The 17,582-nt window shown below is 35.9% G+C and overlaps 2 protein-coding genes across 4 annotated transcripts; one reads left to right on the forward strand and one right to left on the reverse strand.

Annotated features, from left to right (window-relative positions):
• The first annotated feature begins 247 nt into the window (after positions 1 to 247).
• Positions 248 to 5,799, forward strand: LOC133882172 (phosphatidylinositol/phosphatidylcholine transfer protein SFH3). Of its 2 annotated transcripts, none has more exons than XM_062321287.1 (15): positions 248 to 398; positions 611 to 770; positions 1,664 to 1,925; positions 2,017 to 2,116; positions 2,332 to 2,598; positions 3,134 to 3,211; positions 3,296 to 3,397; positions 3,483 to 3,532; positions 3,704 to 3,803; positions 3,920 to 4,012; positions 4,133 to 4,237; positions 4,689 to 4,800; positions 4,903 to 5,285; positions 5,382 to 5,456; positions 5,541 to 5,799. In XM_062321287.1, the coding sequence occupies exons 2-15, from the start codon at positions 728 to 730 to the stop codon at positions 5,553 to 5,555; spliced, it is 1,785 nt and encodes a 594-aa protein (XP_062177271.1). In that variant the 5' UTR covers positions 248 to 398; positions 611 to 727; the 3' UTR covers positions 5,556 to 5,799. The 2 variants fall into 2 exon arrangements, with proteins under 2 accessions (XP_062177271.1, XP_062177270.1); XM_062321286.1 differs by having other exon boundaries at positions 5,562 to 5,799.
• Positions 5,800 to 6,933: 1,134 nt separating this feature from the next.
• On the reverse strand, positions 6,934 to 14,878 carry LOC133882171 (phosphatidylinositol/phosphatidylcholine transfer protein SFH8-like). Of its 2 annotated transcripts, none has more exons than XM_062321284.1 (14): positions 14,318 to 14,878; positions 12,459 to 12,762; positions 11,294 to 11,393; positions 10,950 to 11,216; positions 10,743 to 10,820; positions 10,514 to 10,615; positions 10,342 to 10,391; positions 10,138 to 10,237; positions 9,914 to 10,012; positions 9,694 to 9,810; positions 9,200 to 9,332; positions 8,399 to 8,802; positions 7,573 to 7,647; positions 6,934 to 7,265 (listed from the first exon to the last, which is right to left on the reverse strand). In XM_062321284.1, exons 1-14 carry the CDS (start codon positions 14,349 to 14,351, stop codon positions 7,245 to 7,247), a joined length of 1,884 nt encoding a protein of 627 aa, XP_062177268.1. In that variant the 5' UTR covers positions 14,352 to 14,878; the 3' UTR covers positions 6,934 to 7,244. The 2 variants fall into 2 exon arrangements, with proteins under 2 accessions (XP_062177268.1, XP_062177269.1); XM_062321285.1 differs by having other exon boundaries at positions 9,694 to 9,807; positions 14,318 to 14,877.
• Positions 14,879 to 17,582: the final 2,704 nt, after the last annotated feature.

The following is a 17,582-nucleotide window of genomic DNA, read 5'->3' on the forward strand; positions in this document are numbered from 1 at the left end:
ATAGAAATAAAGTATAGTATAGTGTTAATTAACGTTTACAAACATAAAACTAGTTGTTAATTTTTTGCCGGAAAGTAGGTATTTTAGATGAGTTGGTTGGTTGGAGGGAAGAGAAAGTGTCTGAACGGAGTGGCTTGCATTTCGCCAACTCTTTCTCTTTCTCGGCCAAAAAAAAAAGAAAAAAAAAGAAGGGAATGTTTCCATGCATGCCCCCTGTAGGCTGTAGACCCTGTCAATGGCATGGAACATCAGCATTCACTTTCTAAATCAGTCATATCATCCTGGCTGTCCATTTTGGCCGTCCCTTTCTGGCCACAACTTCAGAGAATAAGTCGGGTGATATATACACTTCATTCTTCCTCTCTTGACACCACTTTGCTGCACATTCTTCTCAAAAGGTATTCACATCTGTCTCTTTCTCTTCCTCCTCTTCTTCACCCACCTTTTCCTTTTGCATTCTGCTTCTGATTACAACATGTACATTTTGTTTGACCACTATGATGTTCTGTGTTCTGAAATGGGCTTTTATTGATTCTGTTGTGGTGTAAAGGTAGATTTTGTCTGCTTTGAATGTTGCAGCAATGTTCTGACTTTTTTTGTATGGTTAAAGGTGTAGGCATATTCTGAGAGGGCACTAGTTTGGGCGTCTTTGTTATATATGAGTGCTTGATTCTCCTACCCTTTATAGTTGTGGTCTTAACTGAGCTTACCTTGCAATATCTCAATCATGTGTGACATGTCTGGACCTCTTGAACGACCGTTTAAAGCAGGTAATTAAGGTTTCTTCCTCTTGAATCTTGTTACAGTATTTTTTTTCAGTTTCAATATATTATATAGGAGGTTTCCATATGGTTTTGATGATTGTAAATTTTTGGAGGTCCTTGATGTTTTGATTGGGTTCCGAGAGAAGAAGTCAAGAAAGAAAAGGAATAGAAAGATTTGGAAACGGACACATCAGAAGATGAACTAAGCCCAATGTGGCTCTTTTTTGGCTTTTGACCTTTTCTCTTTTTCACAATTTCAAAGTTATCAAAATGAAACATTTGTCAATTTTATGTAATCTGAGAATCAACATAGGAAATTATCCAATGTTCTATCATTGAATCTATGCCAATGTTCAAAAGGAATTGTGAAATCATAAAATTTTGTACACAAATGAAAGGAAAAAAAAAAAAACTCTTGAATTTTGAAAGCTGTTGCAGTTGTTGAAATTATGTTGTTTGTAGTCATGACTTATGATTCTTTTTTATTATTTGAATGGAACCTTGTTGCTCTTGTCTTGATCCATGGCACTTTCTTGCTTCTCGAGGGGCTTGTATAAGTCTAATTCACTTGCTGTGACATGCATCATGAAAAGAGAAGTAGCAATTGCAAGAGAAGTTAGAATATTAATTTGAATGATTAAATCTACCATCTTTTGTTAGGTTAAGTTTTTGAGATAAATGATAATTTAACATGGTATTAATGCAGATGCCAATTGAACATTCTACGTGTTAGTCCTCACTTATTGAGGGAGCATTTGATTAGAATATTAATTTAAATGATTACGTTTACCATTTCCTATGAAGTTAAGCTTTTTAGATAACTAGATTTAGCAGGAGGAAAAAAAAACTTTCAAGCCTGTCTTTCTGATATGACCTTAAATTTATGGGTGTCTAAACAGGTCTTGAAAAATCTGACATTGAATTCTCTGAGGATGAGAGGAAGACAAGACTTGGGTCTCTTAAGAAGAAGGCAATTAATGCCTCCACCAAGTTTAGGCATTCCTTGAAAAGGAAGGGCCGGAGAAACAGTAAGGTTATGTCTGTTGCTATCGAGGATGACATTGATGCAGAGGACTTACAGGCAGTGGATGCATTCCGCCAAGCACTTATCTTGGACGAACTACTGCCCTCTAAACATGATGATCATCATATGATGCTGAGGTAAGTTTCTTTGCTATTAAAGGTTAAAGGTTGCACCTGAAGAATATGGATAACCATTAACCAACCAGCTCATTAATATGTGATGGTACAGATTTTTAAGGGCAAGGAAATTTGACATTGAGAAAGCAAAGCAAATGTGGACTGATATGCTCCAGTGGAGGAAGGAGTTTGGAGCAGACACAATCATGGAGGTAGTCATGGAAAAGCTTTTTCCTTCTTCCTTTTGTTTTCTCTTTTCAAAACAAAAACATTAACAAACAACTCAAAATATTCAAAACTACTTTCACTTTTATGTCACATCAGAACAAAAAGCACATCTAAAAAGCATTAACAAACGGAGGTGGAGATCTCTTTTTTGACTAACATGTACGAGTTTGAATCTTTTCTCTTTGGTTTCTTGGTTAAGGACTTCGAATTCAAGGAGATTGATGAAGTGTTAAACTACTACCCACAAGGACATCATGGAGTTGATAAGGAAGGGCGACCTGTTTACATTGAAAGACTCGGCCAAGTTGATTCTAACAAGCTGTTGCAAGCCACAACAATGGACCGCTATCTGAAATATCATGTACGGGAGTTTGAGAGGACCTTTGCTGTCAAGATGCCAGCCTGCTCCATTACTGCTAAGAAGCACATTGACCAGAGCACAACCATTTTGGATGTGCAAGGAGTGGTATGTAAGCTTTTTGCTTTTCTGGTCAACCAAGCGACACTTAACTCATCAAACATAGAATAGACACCCACTTACAAAGGTTCCACTGAACCTATGCTATTAAAACTTCATAGAAGTATTAATTAAATGATTAGATTCACACTTTCCTTTGAGCTTAAGCTTTTGGGATAATTGGTGATTTAAAATAGCCGGCATTAATGTCGAGGTCTTGAGTTCGAACATTGACTCTATAATTTATCCATATTTCAATTAAAATAGTTTATGTGTTGTGAAGGGAGTCTTAAAGTATTAATTAAATGATTAAATTCACACTTTTCCTTCAGCCTAAACTTTTATCCGGAATAAGTGGTGACTTAATAAGAGGTCTACCTAGAAAACTTTAAGTGGGCTTTGTATGTAAGTTTGTTAACATTGATTGAAAACCAACTTTCTAGCTTCCTTTTTTTTTTTCCTGGAATGAATTTCCTTTCATATGTTTCCATTTAATTACTTTTGGAAGAGGTGTATCCTAAAGTTGTCATGACTGATGCCTCAGGGGCTTAAACAATTTGGCAAATCTGCAAGGGAACTTATTCAGCGCCTTCAGAAGATTGATGGTGACAATTATCCTGAGGCATGCATTTTATCATGAGCTCATTAACCTGAATGATATGTTTTCACATTCACTCATATTTACTGGACCTTCTGTCTATTGCAGAGCCTGAACCGCATGTTCATCATCAATGCTGGTTCTGGATTTAGGCTCTTATGGAATACTGTTAAAACATTCCTTGATCCCAAGACCACTGCAAAAATTCATGTAAGAATTCATCATCTCCTCTCTCAAACTATCACTGATTTTGATCAAGTAATGCTGCTAAACAAATTCATGATTCACTTACCAGGTCCTGGGAAACAAATACCAGTGCAAGTTGCTTGAAATAATTGATGCTAGGTATCTCTTTCTTCATCAAGTTCACAAAACAATCTGTGTCTTGTCTATGTTGATCTCTCATCTTTTGAAAAAGCACCAACTTATCTAGTATATGTAGCATATTTTACATATCTAGTATAAAATCCTTCAGTAAACCTCATTTACAATTTGTTTTTCCTGTATTTGTGCCAGTGAGCTTCCAGACTTCTTCGGTGGTACTTGTACTTGTGAAGACAAGGGTGGTTGCATGCGTTCTGATAAGGGCCCGTGGAATGATCCAGATATTTTGAAGGTAACTAAAGTATACTACTTAATGATTTTTCATTAAGTTATAATTTCCTAACTGGCTTTCTCAGCAACATATAACATAAGCAATAAATGATGGAGGATGTTATTTTGATAAGCCAGATGGTACAAAATGGTGAGGCCAAATGCACAAGGAAAACACTGTCAGGCATTGTAGAGAAGACAATCTCTGAAGATGAGAATGCATGGGCAAAGGTAGTGAGTTGGAGTTTTTCTTTCTTTCAACTTTTGGGGGTTTATGATCTTCTCTGAGTTTCACTATTAATGCCCTTTTTATTAATTGCCTAACACCTTTTTTCATGTTATAACATGAAGGGGTACAATTCTTTCAACTCAGAACCAGGTGACTTGCAATGTCTGTCCCCAAGATTTTCAAGGGACTATGCAGAAGATCCAAAACTCTCCCCTGTTCCTGAAGAAGTAAGTTTTCTGGACTTCCACCACATTCTGGTCATCCAAAACCATCTCCTGCTTAGCATGATGAAGATAATTAATTTAACCATGTTGATCAACTTTAACATGAATGGTTGAGGATTATGCAGTAAAGGCTAGGAGAGCTAGTAGGAAACTTTTACAATCATTATACTTTCAAGTTGACTGGAAAATCTTCAAGTTTTGACACTTTTCAACTGATTAATGAGAATTCTGTGATACCTTTGTTGACTTGGTTCTTCCAAGCATCTCATTCTTATTTCACTTGTATTAAACACATAAGGGGTGGAATTTTTCCAACTTCATCTTGTTCACATAAACTGAAGTTACGCTCTATAATACCTAATTTTCTATCTCTGAGAAAATCTCTTGCAATTTGTATATAGATTGTTGCCTTGCTCCTCATCAGTTCATTAAAATCCTTTTGTACTCATTGCAGTCTCCCATCACCAGAAAGAGTGCCTATAACGCCTTTGTTCCAATGGTTGACAAGACTGTGGATGCAGCTTGGTCAAAATCAGCACAAAATGATAAATTTCACCGTTCCAAAGGTACATAATTTGCCTCTTTGATACTCAAAATTTTGCAGACAGTTATCTGCTTTCCAAATAAGCAGTGTATTTGGAAAATTACTTCATTTTCTATTGCCACAGGTTGTTTCCCTGTGCATGATTCTTGCAAGGCTCCTGTAGGAATAAGCTATCAGATTGTTAGTGGGATCATGGCCTTTGTTATGGGCATCGTCACTATGGTCCGCTTGACAAGGAACATGCCAAAGAGACTTACTGAAGCAGCTTTTTATAGCAGCTCTGTTTACTATGATGACACCATGATTAAAGGCCATCGGTTGCCATCACCTGCTGCCATCTCCAGCAAGGAGCACATGTCAATGATGAAGCGCATGGCTGAATTGGAAGACAAGGTGAATGTTCTGAGCAACAAACCAGCAGTCATGCCGCCTGAGAAGGAGGAAATGCTGAACACTGCGCTAAGCCGTGTTGATGCCCTCGATCAAGAGCTATCCTCAACCAAGAAGGTATTACCTGATTTTCTTAAATCTTGGATTCTATCAATGAAAATGAAGTTGTGATTTAGATAACCAAAGGTACTACTACTGCTTTTCTTTTTGCAGGCACTTGAGGATGCTCTTGTTCGACAGCAGGAGATCCTAGCCTACATGGAGAAGAAGAAGAAGAAAAAGAAGCTGGTATGTTACTAAATCTCTGATGTGCCTTACCAGTCCCAGTTGCACACATTTCATATCTGGTAGAAAAGCTTTCATTTTTTTAAGTTTTTTGGACTGTGATTGCAGAACCCATTCAGCTGGGTGAGGTGATAGGCGCTGTTTGCTGTGCTATGCTCCAAATAAAAACTTGAAAATTAACTGTAAGTTGGTGGCTATGTTGGTTTTCTGCCCATGGATGCTGTTTACTGCATTCATTGGATGATTCATGTTTGCTTTGTCCAGTATTTAACTCAAAAGGCTTTTGTATATCAAGAGTGTGTCATCCTGTCATAATTGTGTATATTTTGAATAAATATTATCATCATGTTAGTTTTATGCAAAACTTCATGGATTTTTGCTGTTTTGATTTAATGCAAAAGTTTCCCCTATTCTGATCAAAAGAAGGCAAAATAAAAAAAAATCCACTGCATAAGTTTGGCTATTGCCTATGTTTATTCTGTTTTCAAGATAAATATATCAACAAACAACTCATAACACAAAACACTCTTCAAAACACACACAAAAAAAAAAAATAGTTTTACCTTTGTATCACACAGGAACACTTATTCAAACCAAAAACTAGAAACACTCCCCAAAATACATTAACAAGCGTAGACAAGTTTGTCTTGGTTCTTGGGTTGGTAAGGACAAGTCATAATGTATTTTGTCTAGAGTAATGTATTTTCATGTCAGTTGCTTGAAAAAAAAAAAAAAAAAAAAATTAAAGTTGTAATGACCTAGAGAAAAATGATAACTACATCTGCGCTATCACCACAAAATGACTAGTCAATTTAGAGATTTCCTAGAATCACTTATAAACCCCAGTTTCACCTAGTAAGTAAGCAGTGTGGGACTTAACACTCATGAGTGCCTTTATAAACTACCACCTTTATTTGGACTACACATCTTTTCAATATGAGATTAAGGTGTTGCAAAAGCTATTTAAAACACAGCACGTCAGTTGGTGTAAAGAATAACATTACTCTTTTGTCTACTTTGCTTATTTTCTCGGATGAATTGGGGGATTAAATTCTCAATATTTTGGGAATGCTAACTCATCATACAAGTAGGAGTGGTATTGCCTGCCTTTCACTAATGCTTATGGTATAATATCGTGACCCAATAATAAGAATTTTCAGTTTGTTTTTGGAATGCTTAGAGTAACTTGCCGTGATCATCACACTAACCTCTCCTCTTCCCCCTTCTCCCAACCCAAAAAAGGAAAAAGACAAAGTTACCCTTCCCAGAAGATTTAAAGGTCGTTTCCCTCCTATTCTCCAAACAGATCTAATAAAATATATGTTATAACAAAACAAAAATTCTCAGGATCTTATTCATTGTCCCATATTGTCTACACACTTGATAGATTCGAATCTTTAAGGATTTAATGAACTGTTTTCTGAAATAAAAAGTTGGTAGTTTTTCGAAATTACCCTCCTTAGCTTAAACTTAAATAAAGTAATATTGGAAACTTTTCAAATATTACTCTCAAAGTCTCAAGGCTCCAAAGATACAAACTCACTGTAGTATCAAAGTAGATAGTAGATTCACAGATATGAAAACTCTTTGGTTACGAAGTCCCACTCATTCCAAACATTACATGGGAGGCATTAGACTGTAAAAATCAAACTGGAGAGGCAGTCTCAGAAAATCCAATGCCTCCTTATCTTTTTACAACAAGGTCTGATTCTTGATAGACACACTGTCTAAGATTTCGTATCCGTTGCAAGATCAAACAAATCTTCTGCAGTACCTCATCAGCAAAACATCTTACCAGCATAACTTCTTTTTCTGATTTACATGACAAAAAAAAAACAAAAAATCATCCGTAAATTCCATTGATCAAACAAAAGATTACACAACAAACAAGCCTATGTATATACATATGTACGTATAGAGATATGATACGTTTACGACCTTTGTAACAATTTTTTTTTAAAAAAAAATCAACTATTGAATATGTAGAACCCACATGTAGGAAAACAGATTCAATAGTTAATTTAAAAAAAAAAATAAAATAAAATAAAATAAAATTGTACAAAGATTGTAAACGTATCATATCTCATATGTAGATATTAAGATAAATCCGTCAACCTACCCGCAACTTGGCTTCCTCTTGACGGTCAATGTAAGCAAGCAATTCTTCTTGTCTCATTAAAGCTTCATGCAGAGCCTGATCAGAAGCAAGCACACAATCAACACATGAATCTTTTGAGAAACGCAGTCGACTAATAAATGTGTAAAGAATGTGTATGCTGTTATCTTTAAATAATCCAAATGCACCGAAAGAAAGAAGTGGGGGGGGGGGGGGGGGGGGGGGGGGGGGGTAATGCATGCATAGTGAGACACTACACAACTGCAAGTCAAGAATCGAGATATTATGCACATACATCAAATAGTACATGACGATAAGAAGAATGCAAAAAGAATTGTATACAGCCAGTTGTCTTTTCTTACACAAATAAAATAGAACTCTTGGTGAACCATATTATAGCATTAGAAGGGGAAAAAATGGTTATAAGGCATATTAAACGCTTGCTATCATTTCACGTCCCTTCAAATCCGAGCCAAAATTACAAGGCATATTATAGCATTAGCTTAATGATGAAGCAAAAATATGCCACACGTGACACAAAAAGAAATGAAAATGCTATGCAGTATTTCCACAAAAGCTTCAAGTCAGACTCAAATCCCCTCCATAGGATGCTCCCAATGTACATGGCAACCATCAATTGCATGTTGTGCTCACCTTTGAAATGTGAGTCTACCTGTAATGGACAGCTGCAATGTGCACTGAGCAATCCAGTGACTCGAGAGTATCTCAACCCCTACGACTACACATTATTATCATTGACTGGTGAAAGGAATCAACAGTAATACTCCTAATGCTTTGTAGAAAAATACTTTGCGACTAGCTATTTTACCTTTTTAGTCGCAATTAGTTCTGCCTCCAGGGCATCAACACGACAAACAGCAGCATTAAGCAATTCCTCTTTCTCATAAGGCATCTCAGATGGCTTTGATTGAAGTGTATCCACCTTCTCTTCAAGCTCACCCAGCCTCTTCAGCATAGAAGACAGGAGATCTGCCTCTTTGTAAGCTGGAGTTGGTGAAGGGGGGCGAAACTCCTCTTTTTCTGTTGCATCAATAGTGATTGCAGGAATATTTTTCTCATGATTAGATTGGGTTTCAGGAAGCTTCTTCATCACACGACCAGCCACTGAATGGAAGAGAGCGAAAAGAGTCATAAAGAAGGTCATAAGCGCCGCCAAAACCCGAGCACGAATCCCTTCAGGAGTCTTTTGTGTTCTAGGTAGGGGAAGTGTCCCTGCATAGGAAAATTAAGCCTCTTATGCATATAATACTGAGTCCACAAGGAAAAGAAAAAGATCAATCAATGTTATCAAGTCATAACCAAGATATAACTATATCATACCCCAGAAAACAATGGAGTCAAGTCAAAACATGCAAAGGGAGGGCATTGGGTAATTAGGTGCCACACTACAGAGCATATTTTAGAATTTTATTATACAAGTGGTGCCATGTTTTATTAGAACAGCAACATGACCAGTATGTGATGCACTTGATATACTTATAAAGGCAACTTAAATCCAGGAAGATGGTTTATGTAACTGTTTTGTAACATGCTAGCTTCACAGTCTCGTTGAGACTGCGGACAGGTAAATATAATAGACAAACAATACACCTAGACAAAACTTTCTAACCTTTGGAAGTACAAGGCCTCTGAAGGGATGCTTGCTTCTTCCAACTCGCATCAACTGCCTTGTCAACCATTGGAACATATTCATCATACCCTGGGAAGCTACCAGCAAAGCTTGTCTTTCCAACCACCTTAGCCTGCATATCCACGAAAATGAATTAAGAGAGTAAGCAAAATCTATGAAACAAGAGCAACTTTCATTATTTTGGATAGCATAATCAATTCTCCGATATTGCCCAGTACACTACAAACATAAGTTATGGATTAGCAACAGAGTAAAGAAGCAAGGTTTGAGAGAAATAAAGCAAGAAACCAAAAAGCTATATAACCATTTCCAAACTGACCAATCTGTAAATCCAAAACCAGAATTTGATAGGGAAACTCTCCCAAGGTACAATTGTCATTTTACTTCAAGCAAAATAAATATCGTTGCACTACCCGAAATCATCGACCAAAAACATTGATTCTGTTATCATAATCATAGATTCAGAAACCTACTTCTTCACGAACAGGAGTCAATCGAAGGTTTGAATAACTCTTAATTGCTTTTGGGGACGTGATGTCTTCAGCTTCAGATCCTGATTCAGCAGTGGACGTATCACTACCTCTTAACTGCTTCAAGAAGTGACAAGGAAAAAATGTGACAACTCTTAGAGACATCAGAAAGAAAGTGAAATATGGATCCATCTATAAGAACTGGTGAATCAAAAAGTAATACCATTGGGTACTGTGGTTTCGCATAAGCAACAACCTTCCCCTCACTGTTTAAAACTTTCACAACCTGCCTGGCACGCCTTGCTTCACCATTAAGAACCATCTGCAGCAATGCGTGCACTCAACCAATTTTTTCTCAATCACAAAACATGAAGTACAAATGATCAACTAAAAAGCCAATTTGGCAGCAGTGAAACCTAAATAGAAATCCAGAGGCTAAAATATAACCTTTAGTATGTCAGGGTTTTTCCAGGGCCCCTTGTCAGAGCGGAGGCAACCTTCCTGATCTGAACAGGTACAGCTACCACCCAGAAATTCAGGCAGCTCACTGCATAAATTGCAAAGATTTCCATAAGTTTCAAAACATATTAGTGCACTATTATGAAAGGAAGATAAGAAAACATTACAACCAAAATATCAAACCTAGAGTACCTGGCATCGATTATCTCAAGCAATTTGTTCTGGTATTTGTTTCCAAGAACCTAGAATGATTCCAAATAAAAACAAAATTTTATTGATAAGCAACTCAGTTTGGCAAGTCAACAGCCTTACAGTACATAATGCTTTGAACCTAAGAGAAGAGGGGAGAAAAAAAAAAGCATACATGAATCTTGGAAGTTGTCTTGGGATCTAGAAAAGTCTTTACAGTGTTCCATAGTAGCCTAAATCCAGGGCCAGCATTGATGATAAACATTTGGCAAAGAGTCTGCATAATTAAGAAATACCATAATCCAAAACTGACATTAGAACTCAATTTTTGTTCAGATGATTAATACTAAATCAGTAAAGAAATAATAAAAATGTCATATCGAAAAAAAAAGGAGACTGCATACCTCCGGATAATTGTCACCATCAATCTTCTGCAGCCGCATGACGAGTTCCCGTGCAGACTTTGTAAAGTTCTTAAAGCCCTGAATGATTAAATATTAGAAAGAACATATAAAGAACAATTAGAAATTTCAATTTCAATAATTAGATAAAGAAAGAACATTAAAGCCATGAACTCTGCAATCTGCAGCAATTATCTACAGGCTACATACCACGCCTTGAACATCTAAGATTGTAGTGCTTGAATCTATGTGCCTCTTTGCAGCAATGGTACAAGCTGGAAACTTTAGTGCAAAGCTTTTCTCAAACTCCTGCACATGGTATTTCACATACCGATCCATTGTTGTAACTTGCATAAGTTTGTTAGGATCAACTTTTCCCAGTCTTTCAATGTAAACAGGTCTTCCCTCCTTGTCCACACCATGATGACCATGAGGATAATGCTTCAAAACTTCATTTAACTCTTTGAACTCAAAATCCTGATGAAAATATCAATATGGTAAATATGGTGAAAATATAACTACTAGGCATTGAAGCAAAAATCAACTCTAATTACCTCCATGATGGTGTCAGCACCGAATTCCCTCCTCCACTGAAGCATATCAGCCCACATATGCTTTGCTTTTTCAATATCGAACTTCCTTGCTTTCAAAAACCTGTGAGTAATGTAATCCTTCAGAATGTTACCATTTACATATTTTAAAACAAGAGAGAAGAAAAATCATAAACATCATTGAGAAAAACAGTGACGATGCCATCAACCAATATCAAAATAAAAGCACGGGGATAAGCAAAAAGAGACATGCTAGAATGTAATCTTGTCAAAGAATAATAACATAAAGGGGGAAACTTCACAAAACCCTGCATACTTCATGTATGCTTAGGGGCGCCTTTACGCTTGTTATAAACTTCTTTGCTTACCTATAAAAAAAACAAACTTCATAAAACCCCTTGAACTTCCATGCGTTTTGAAATTACCCCCCTAAAGTTCAAAAACTCTTAATTTTGACCATCCAACTTCCAATTTGATGCATTGTCCCCCTCCGTTAGGATTTACCTTGAAAATGATGAAAATACCATCATTTTTTTTTTCACTTAATAATAATAAAAAAAGTAAAACGAAAAAAAATGGGTCTCTGACCCGTGGGTCACTCGTGACGACCGTTGGGTCACCCTTTTTTTTTAAAAAAATAAAATAAAATTTGTAAGTTTTTTTAATTTTAAATTTGAAAATTTTAAAAGTTTCAAGGGCATAAAGGTCATTTCATCCCCTTTGCCGTCTGATTTAACGTCAAACCCTAACGGACGGGGACATTGCATCAAACTAAGAGTTTGATGGAGGAAATTGAGAATTTTTGAACTTTAAGTGGGTAATTTCAAAACGCATGGAAGTTCAAGGGGGTTTTGTGAAGTTTCCCCTAACATAAAAAGATTTCAAAGACAGCTGAGTTGAACATCTCAAAATTTATAGGAGCAGCAAAATCCAAGACGAGGCGGCACATTCAGGAGGCAAGTAAAAAGCCATAAAAAAAATATGTGAGTATATATATACTTCTTCCATCTTGAATGATGCATATATTTGAACTGAGGTGAAAAAAAGAAGACCCCGTTGAATCCTATGCATCTAATTAAAAGAGAGAATCATAGAGGCACTAAAAAACATCCAGAAGAACTTGTAGGCATATGAAAATATAAACTATATAAGATGATAGATAGAGCACCTCAACATCATATGGTAATCATCATGTTTTTCTGGTAGCAGTTCATCCAAGAGAAGCGATTGTCGAAATACATCAACAGCCTTAAGCTCCTCTACATCCCTAACATCCTCAATGGAAACAGAGCTGACCCGGCCATCACTTTTTCTTCGACTGCTCTTTTTCTTGAGAGAGTGTTTAAATTTGGTAGATGCACTGATTGCTTTCTTTTTCAGAGACCCAATTCTAGTCCTCCTTTCATCCTCAGAGTTCTCAAAATCAGATTTCCTTTCTTTTCTCTCATCACTACCAGAAAACCCTTCAAAGCCTGCCATAAAGGAACGTCAGAAAATGTCAAACTACAAATGACAAATATAAAACTTGAACATATAAAGGATATGCAAGGAAGCTACATTCTCTGTCAGCAAAACTGGCTCTTTTAAGCGTTGAATTTCCATACTTTAAGCTATTTAGCTGAAACTTCTATAAACAATATTGACACTGATATTAAATGTTTGAAGCTTTCAAAATCGAAAGGGATCAACTTCATGAAAGGGATCAACTTCATATAACTCCGCATCATCTCACAGCCATTACAGCCACACCACACATCATACCATCTAATCACCTCAAACCCAAAAAGAAACAAAAGTGAAATTACACCATTCGCATACTCACGGCCATAGTCATAAACATTTTTTTTTTTTTTTGATAAGTAAGAAGATTTTATTAAAAAAGCGTAAAGCGCCCTAAGTACACAGGAAGTATACAGAGGAACAGCTCAGCTAGCCCACAAAAACAAAGAAAACCCAAAAACAAAGAGAGGCCCCAAAAACCCAAAGGTAAGCCCCCAACAAACACCCAAGAAACAAAAGAAGCAACCCACACACCCAACAATCACCCAACAAACAAAAGAAGCTCCCCAACTACAAAAACAACCCCTACCAAGCACCCAAACCTACCCCGAAAGCCCCCAAACTAAAACTCCCTACATCATAACATGATTTTAGCTTTTAGGAATCCTTATATTAGGAAGTCTAAATAATCATTTATTAATTAAATTAGTCAACTCTGAATTTAAATTTTACTCCTTTTGATAACAGGGGAAAGGGGAAATGGGATAAAGTCACAACACATCAGAGAAATTTTAAGAGAAAGAGGTAGACAGAGACAATCTTACAAGCTTGATCCAACACATTTCTTCAAAAGGGCCTATCTCTTGAAGAGAGGGAGGAGCTTATAAGGCCATCTCACTTCCTAGGAGCTTATGAGGGAGGAGCTTATAAATTTTACTCCTATGCAAGCAATTTCTGCATCAAGATCCACTACACTTCCTAGGATATTACACCGTATGGTCATTCAATTTCTCTTCTATAAATAAATACGGATGCCATATGGCCTATTTATCAATCAATGAAATAACATATTATCTATAGGCTTTTGGAGTTCTAATCTCCTGGAAATGATCAATTTATGGAGGGCTCATACTTAAGTGATCAATCTTTTCACTATTCTTCACTAATTTATTCGAATTTCGAAAGAACCTTAGGGTCCTATCGCCATTAAACCATATTCACTTACTAAAATCACTCTTTAAACAATTTCTTTGATAAAATTGCATTTGATTCAAAAAAGATTCATACAGGTTTTCTAAATATTTCATACATTTCACTGTTTGGGACCCCAAAAAAACAAAATCATTCATTCACCTCCAAAGTCTTTTTTTTTTGCTCATTCTCACTAACTCACCAAAAAAAAAAAAACAAAACAAAACTCCTTATCTTTTCCCCAAGTTTTCTTAGCAACCAAACAAAGAAGTCAAAGCGAAACCCTAAAAACCCTACCAAACCAAAAAGATTGACAGAACTGAGAAAGACACTCACAAGGCCTGGCGAACCGGTCCAGCGGGCCCGACATTCTCACGCAAATCGACGCAAAGAAAGCTCCGATTGATCAGTCAATGAAAAGCCCGCATTCCGATCAGAAATCCCCGAGAAAGAGCACCGACAACCGGAAGCCGAGTCCGATCACCACCCGGAGACCACTGAGAACAATGCAGCACTACACAATACTCTTTTGAGTAGAAGCAAGTACCTCTTCACGGATAACGAAAAATATCAGATCAGATCGGACGGTGATAAATGCGTGGCCAGTGATACGTAACCGATCTGAGGGCCGTAACGGATCGCCGAGTTCGAGAGGAATTTATGTTTTTTTAGGAAACTAATCAAATAAATAAAATGGAATAAATAATCGCCGATTACCGACGGCGAGGAGAAGAGGAGGAAATATGTTTGGGGTTAGGGATGGTATTAAGGAGCCAAAGGGACGGGTGGGGCCCGGTGGGTTTAGAGCAGGATGGGATGTACACGTGGCGAGAGGGGACAGGTGCGGGTGCAGTGACCGATAAATGTGCCGGCCGTAGGTGCAAAGCATTTGTGTCGTATGGAATGGCGTTCTCGCTGCTCGCTGTGATTGAGCAATGATTTGGTCACCGCCGGTGAGGAGCGCTGTCAGTGTTGCTGTGCTGGATTAATTATTGTTTTTAAATTAAATCAATGGAATATTAACAAAATTTTCTAATTGGTTAGAGAAATATTCTTTTTAATTTAGTGTATATTAAACTGAGACATTAAATGTTGGGATTTAAAATATAAAAGTTTTTTTTTTTTTTTTTATAAAGTGCTGTTGCAGTATATGGTCAATAAAATTTGACAAATTAATTTAATTTTACGGGAATTGTCATACCTGAATATTTTTATTTTTCTCTAATAAAAATCTATTTTGGATTGAGATATAAGAACCTTTTTTAAAAAATTAAAAATCAAGCAACCTCATAATTAGGTTGTAATGTTGACCTTTCTAGTTTCTCCTTATAATTTGAGGGCAGATACTATTTAGGCAAAATGAAAAATAAATGAAAAAGCCTTCTCTATTTTTAATAAATCATTCACATGTAAATATATTATTTGCTTGATTATTGGCGGAATGAAGGGCAAAAGCTGCAAAGAACTTTTATTGGTGACCCACATAGGGCTATTTTGACCCCTTTTTCTTCTTCTTTTTTTTTTTTCTTTTTTCTTTTTGAATTAGATCTCTCTTTTACCTTTTTCTTTTAGGCTTTTCCTACTTGGTTGATCTTTTGTTAATTTTTGACTCTCTTTACACTAGACAAATTTGGAAGCTAAGCACAGTGAATTACAGTTTGGTGTGCCTAATGTTAACCTTTTATCCTTCAAAAAGGTTAATTTATTTCATAGAATTGTAGGCAAAACCTAAGAGGTTATAAATAAACCTACATCTCTCTTAAAACGAAACGATTATACAAGCCAAAAAGTTTTCTAACTATATGTTAACTTGATAGCTATGTTTAAAACGTGTAATTTTCACGTGCGTTTTAATACATTTTCTCTAACTCTGTTTATTAAATTAACATATGTTCTTAAAACACGTGATTCTTACATGCATTTTAGCATGTGATGACTATCTATTAATCTTATTAAAAGAGCACGTGAGGATCGCACGATTTAAGGACAATGTCAATTTAATAAACTGAACTATAGAAACCAATTTAGAGAAAACTTTATCCAAGTCAAATAGCATGTCAATATTATAACAATCTAGATAAAACGTTAGCCATATCTGCACTTAAAATATCAAATCTCATCTAATAAAAAATTAACATGAAATTTAGTACTCAAAAATATAAATTATTTATCTTTGCAAATATGGCATCCTAGGAACCGACAATGGGTACAAGGAGTTTTTGACTTTTTGTCAATGAGGATATGCCATTGACTCATTCTACAAAGCATCTAATCAAACTTCAAGTTGTTGGATTCCTTCCAAATGGTTTACTTTATATATATATATATATATCTTCAAAGTTTGTAAGCTGTAGAGGCCAGCTAGAAAGACGACCAAAGTTTTTGCCATTGGTCAAACAACTGGAATTATTCTTAGATATGTTGCAGATTTAAAGGTTGTTGACAATAAAAGGATTACAGTTGCATTCGTCTGTTTTTTTTTTTTTTTGTTATGTATTTTGTCTTTTGTTTTCGGTTTTATATATATATAAAATAACAAATACCTCAAAATACAAAATACTCATAAGACACTAAAAAATATTTTTCACTTTTATATCACATCAAACTACTTTTTCAAACAAAAAATAAGATTACCACCAAAAGAAATTAACAAACATACCCAATCTTTTTTTTTTCTTTTTTCTTTTTTTTTTCTCTCTTTTATTCGAAGGGGAAAAAGATAGAGAGGAAAAAAATTATAAAGGAGGGTCTTTACCACTCTCGATCCTTACGGAAGAAAGGAAAGACAAATTGTCAGGAATGCTTCCAAACACCAAGTAAAAAGCAGCCCATTTAGCAACCGAATATGCCCGAGAGTTGGCACATCTATATACCTTAGAAGCCATCCAAAAATTAAAAAGAGAGAAATGCTGCCGACAGGCACATGGCCAGTCGGAGAAGAGATGTCATTTGTTGATAGTTAAGGTTGAGAGCAAAGAGTAACCTTCAAGCAAGATGGAAGAGCAGCTAAGGGAGAAGGCAAGGCGAATACCAAGGACCAAGGGACAATCCTTTATTTCTTAATTACTCTTTTTGTGTATAGTTATGATATGCAAGAACCCCCCCTAACGCCCAAAGGTTAAGTCATTAGAAAATGCCTTAAACACTTACAAGCATGCACAAAACAAATTGATGAGAAGTTCTAAGTATTGATATTTGATAGGGACACAACAGTTTTTACTGTAAGTTTTTTACAAACTCACGTGATAATCTACACACGTCAACCACTAAACAATTAAAGTTACTTGTCAAATTTCGTTGTTTAATTTTTTTCACACATGCTGCACCACATGACACTCATATGGTCATATGGATCACCATGTGAGTTTGTAAATAAGTTATAATAAATACTATAGTAGTCCAAGCATTTTTCTTCCATCTATCAAGGAGTATTACTTTCTTGTGAGTATTCCAGCCTTTTGCTGCTGAATTCATCTCCTTCATCATATGCCCCAAAATATCATAAGGGTTTTTTTTTTTTTTTTTTAACAAGAGTTGAATTCAGAGATTATTTTACATTTAATTTATTTGCATATAAAAACCAACTTGCTTAATAGTCAAT

The sequence above is a fragment of the Alnus glutinosa genome, chromosome 11 (genome assembly GCF_958979055.1).
Source record: "Alnus glutinosa chromosome 11, dhAlnGlut1.1, whole genome shotgun sequence".
Classification (NCBI taxonomy): domain Eukaryota; kingdom Viridiplantae; phylum Streptophyta; class Magnoliopsida; order Fagales; family Betulaceae; genus Alnus; species Alnus glutinosa.

Bases quoted from the DNA above. Each gene is read 5' to 3' on its own strand.
- LOC133882171 (XM_062321284.1), bottom strand. From the start codon at position 14,351: ATGTCGGGCCCGCTGGACCGGTTCGCCAGGCCTT. The intron at 11,394-12,458 runs GTGCTCTATCTA...CATTACTCACAG, and splicing joins GATTACCATATGATGTTGAG to GTTTTTGAAAGCAAGGAAGT. The intron at 7,648-8,398 runs GTAAAATAGCTA...GCTTCTGATCAG, and splicing joins AACTAATTGCGACTAAAAAG to GCTCTGCATGAAGCTTTAAT.
- LOC133882172 (XM_062321286.1), top strand. From the start codon at position 728: ATGTGTGACATGTCTGGACCTCTTGAACGACCGTTTAAAGCAG. The intron at 2,117-2,331 runs GTAGTCATGGAA...TTCTTGGTTAAG, and splicing joins GAGCAGACACAATCATGGAG to GACTTCGAATTCAAGGAGAT. The intron at 5,286-5,381 runs GTATTACCTGAT...TTCTTTTTGCAG, and splicing joins AGCTATCCTCAACCAAGAAG to GCACTTGAGGATGCTCTTGT.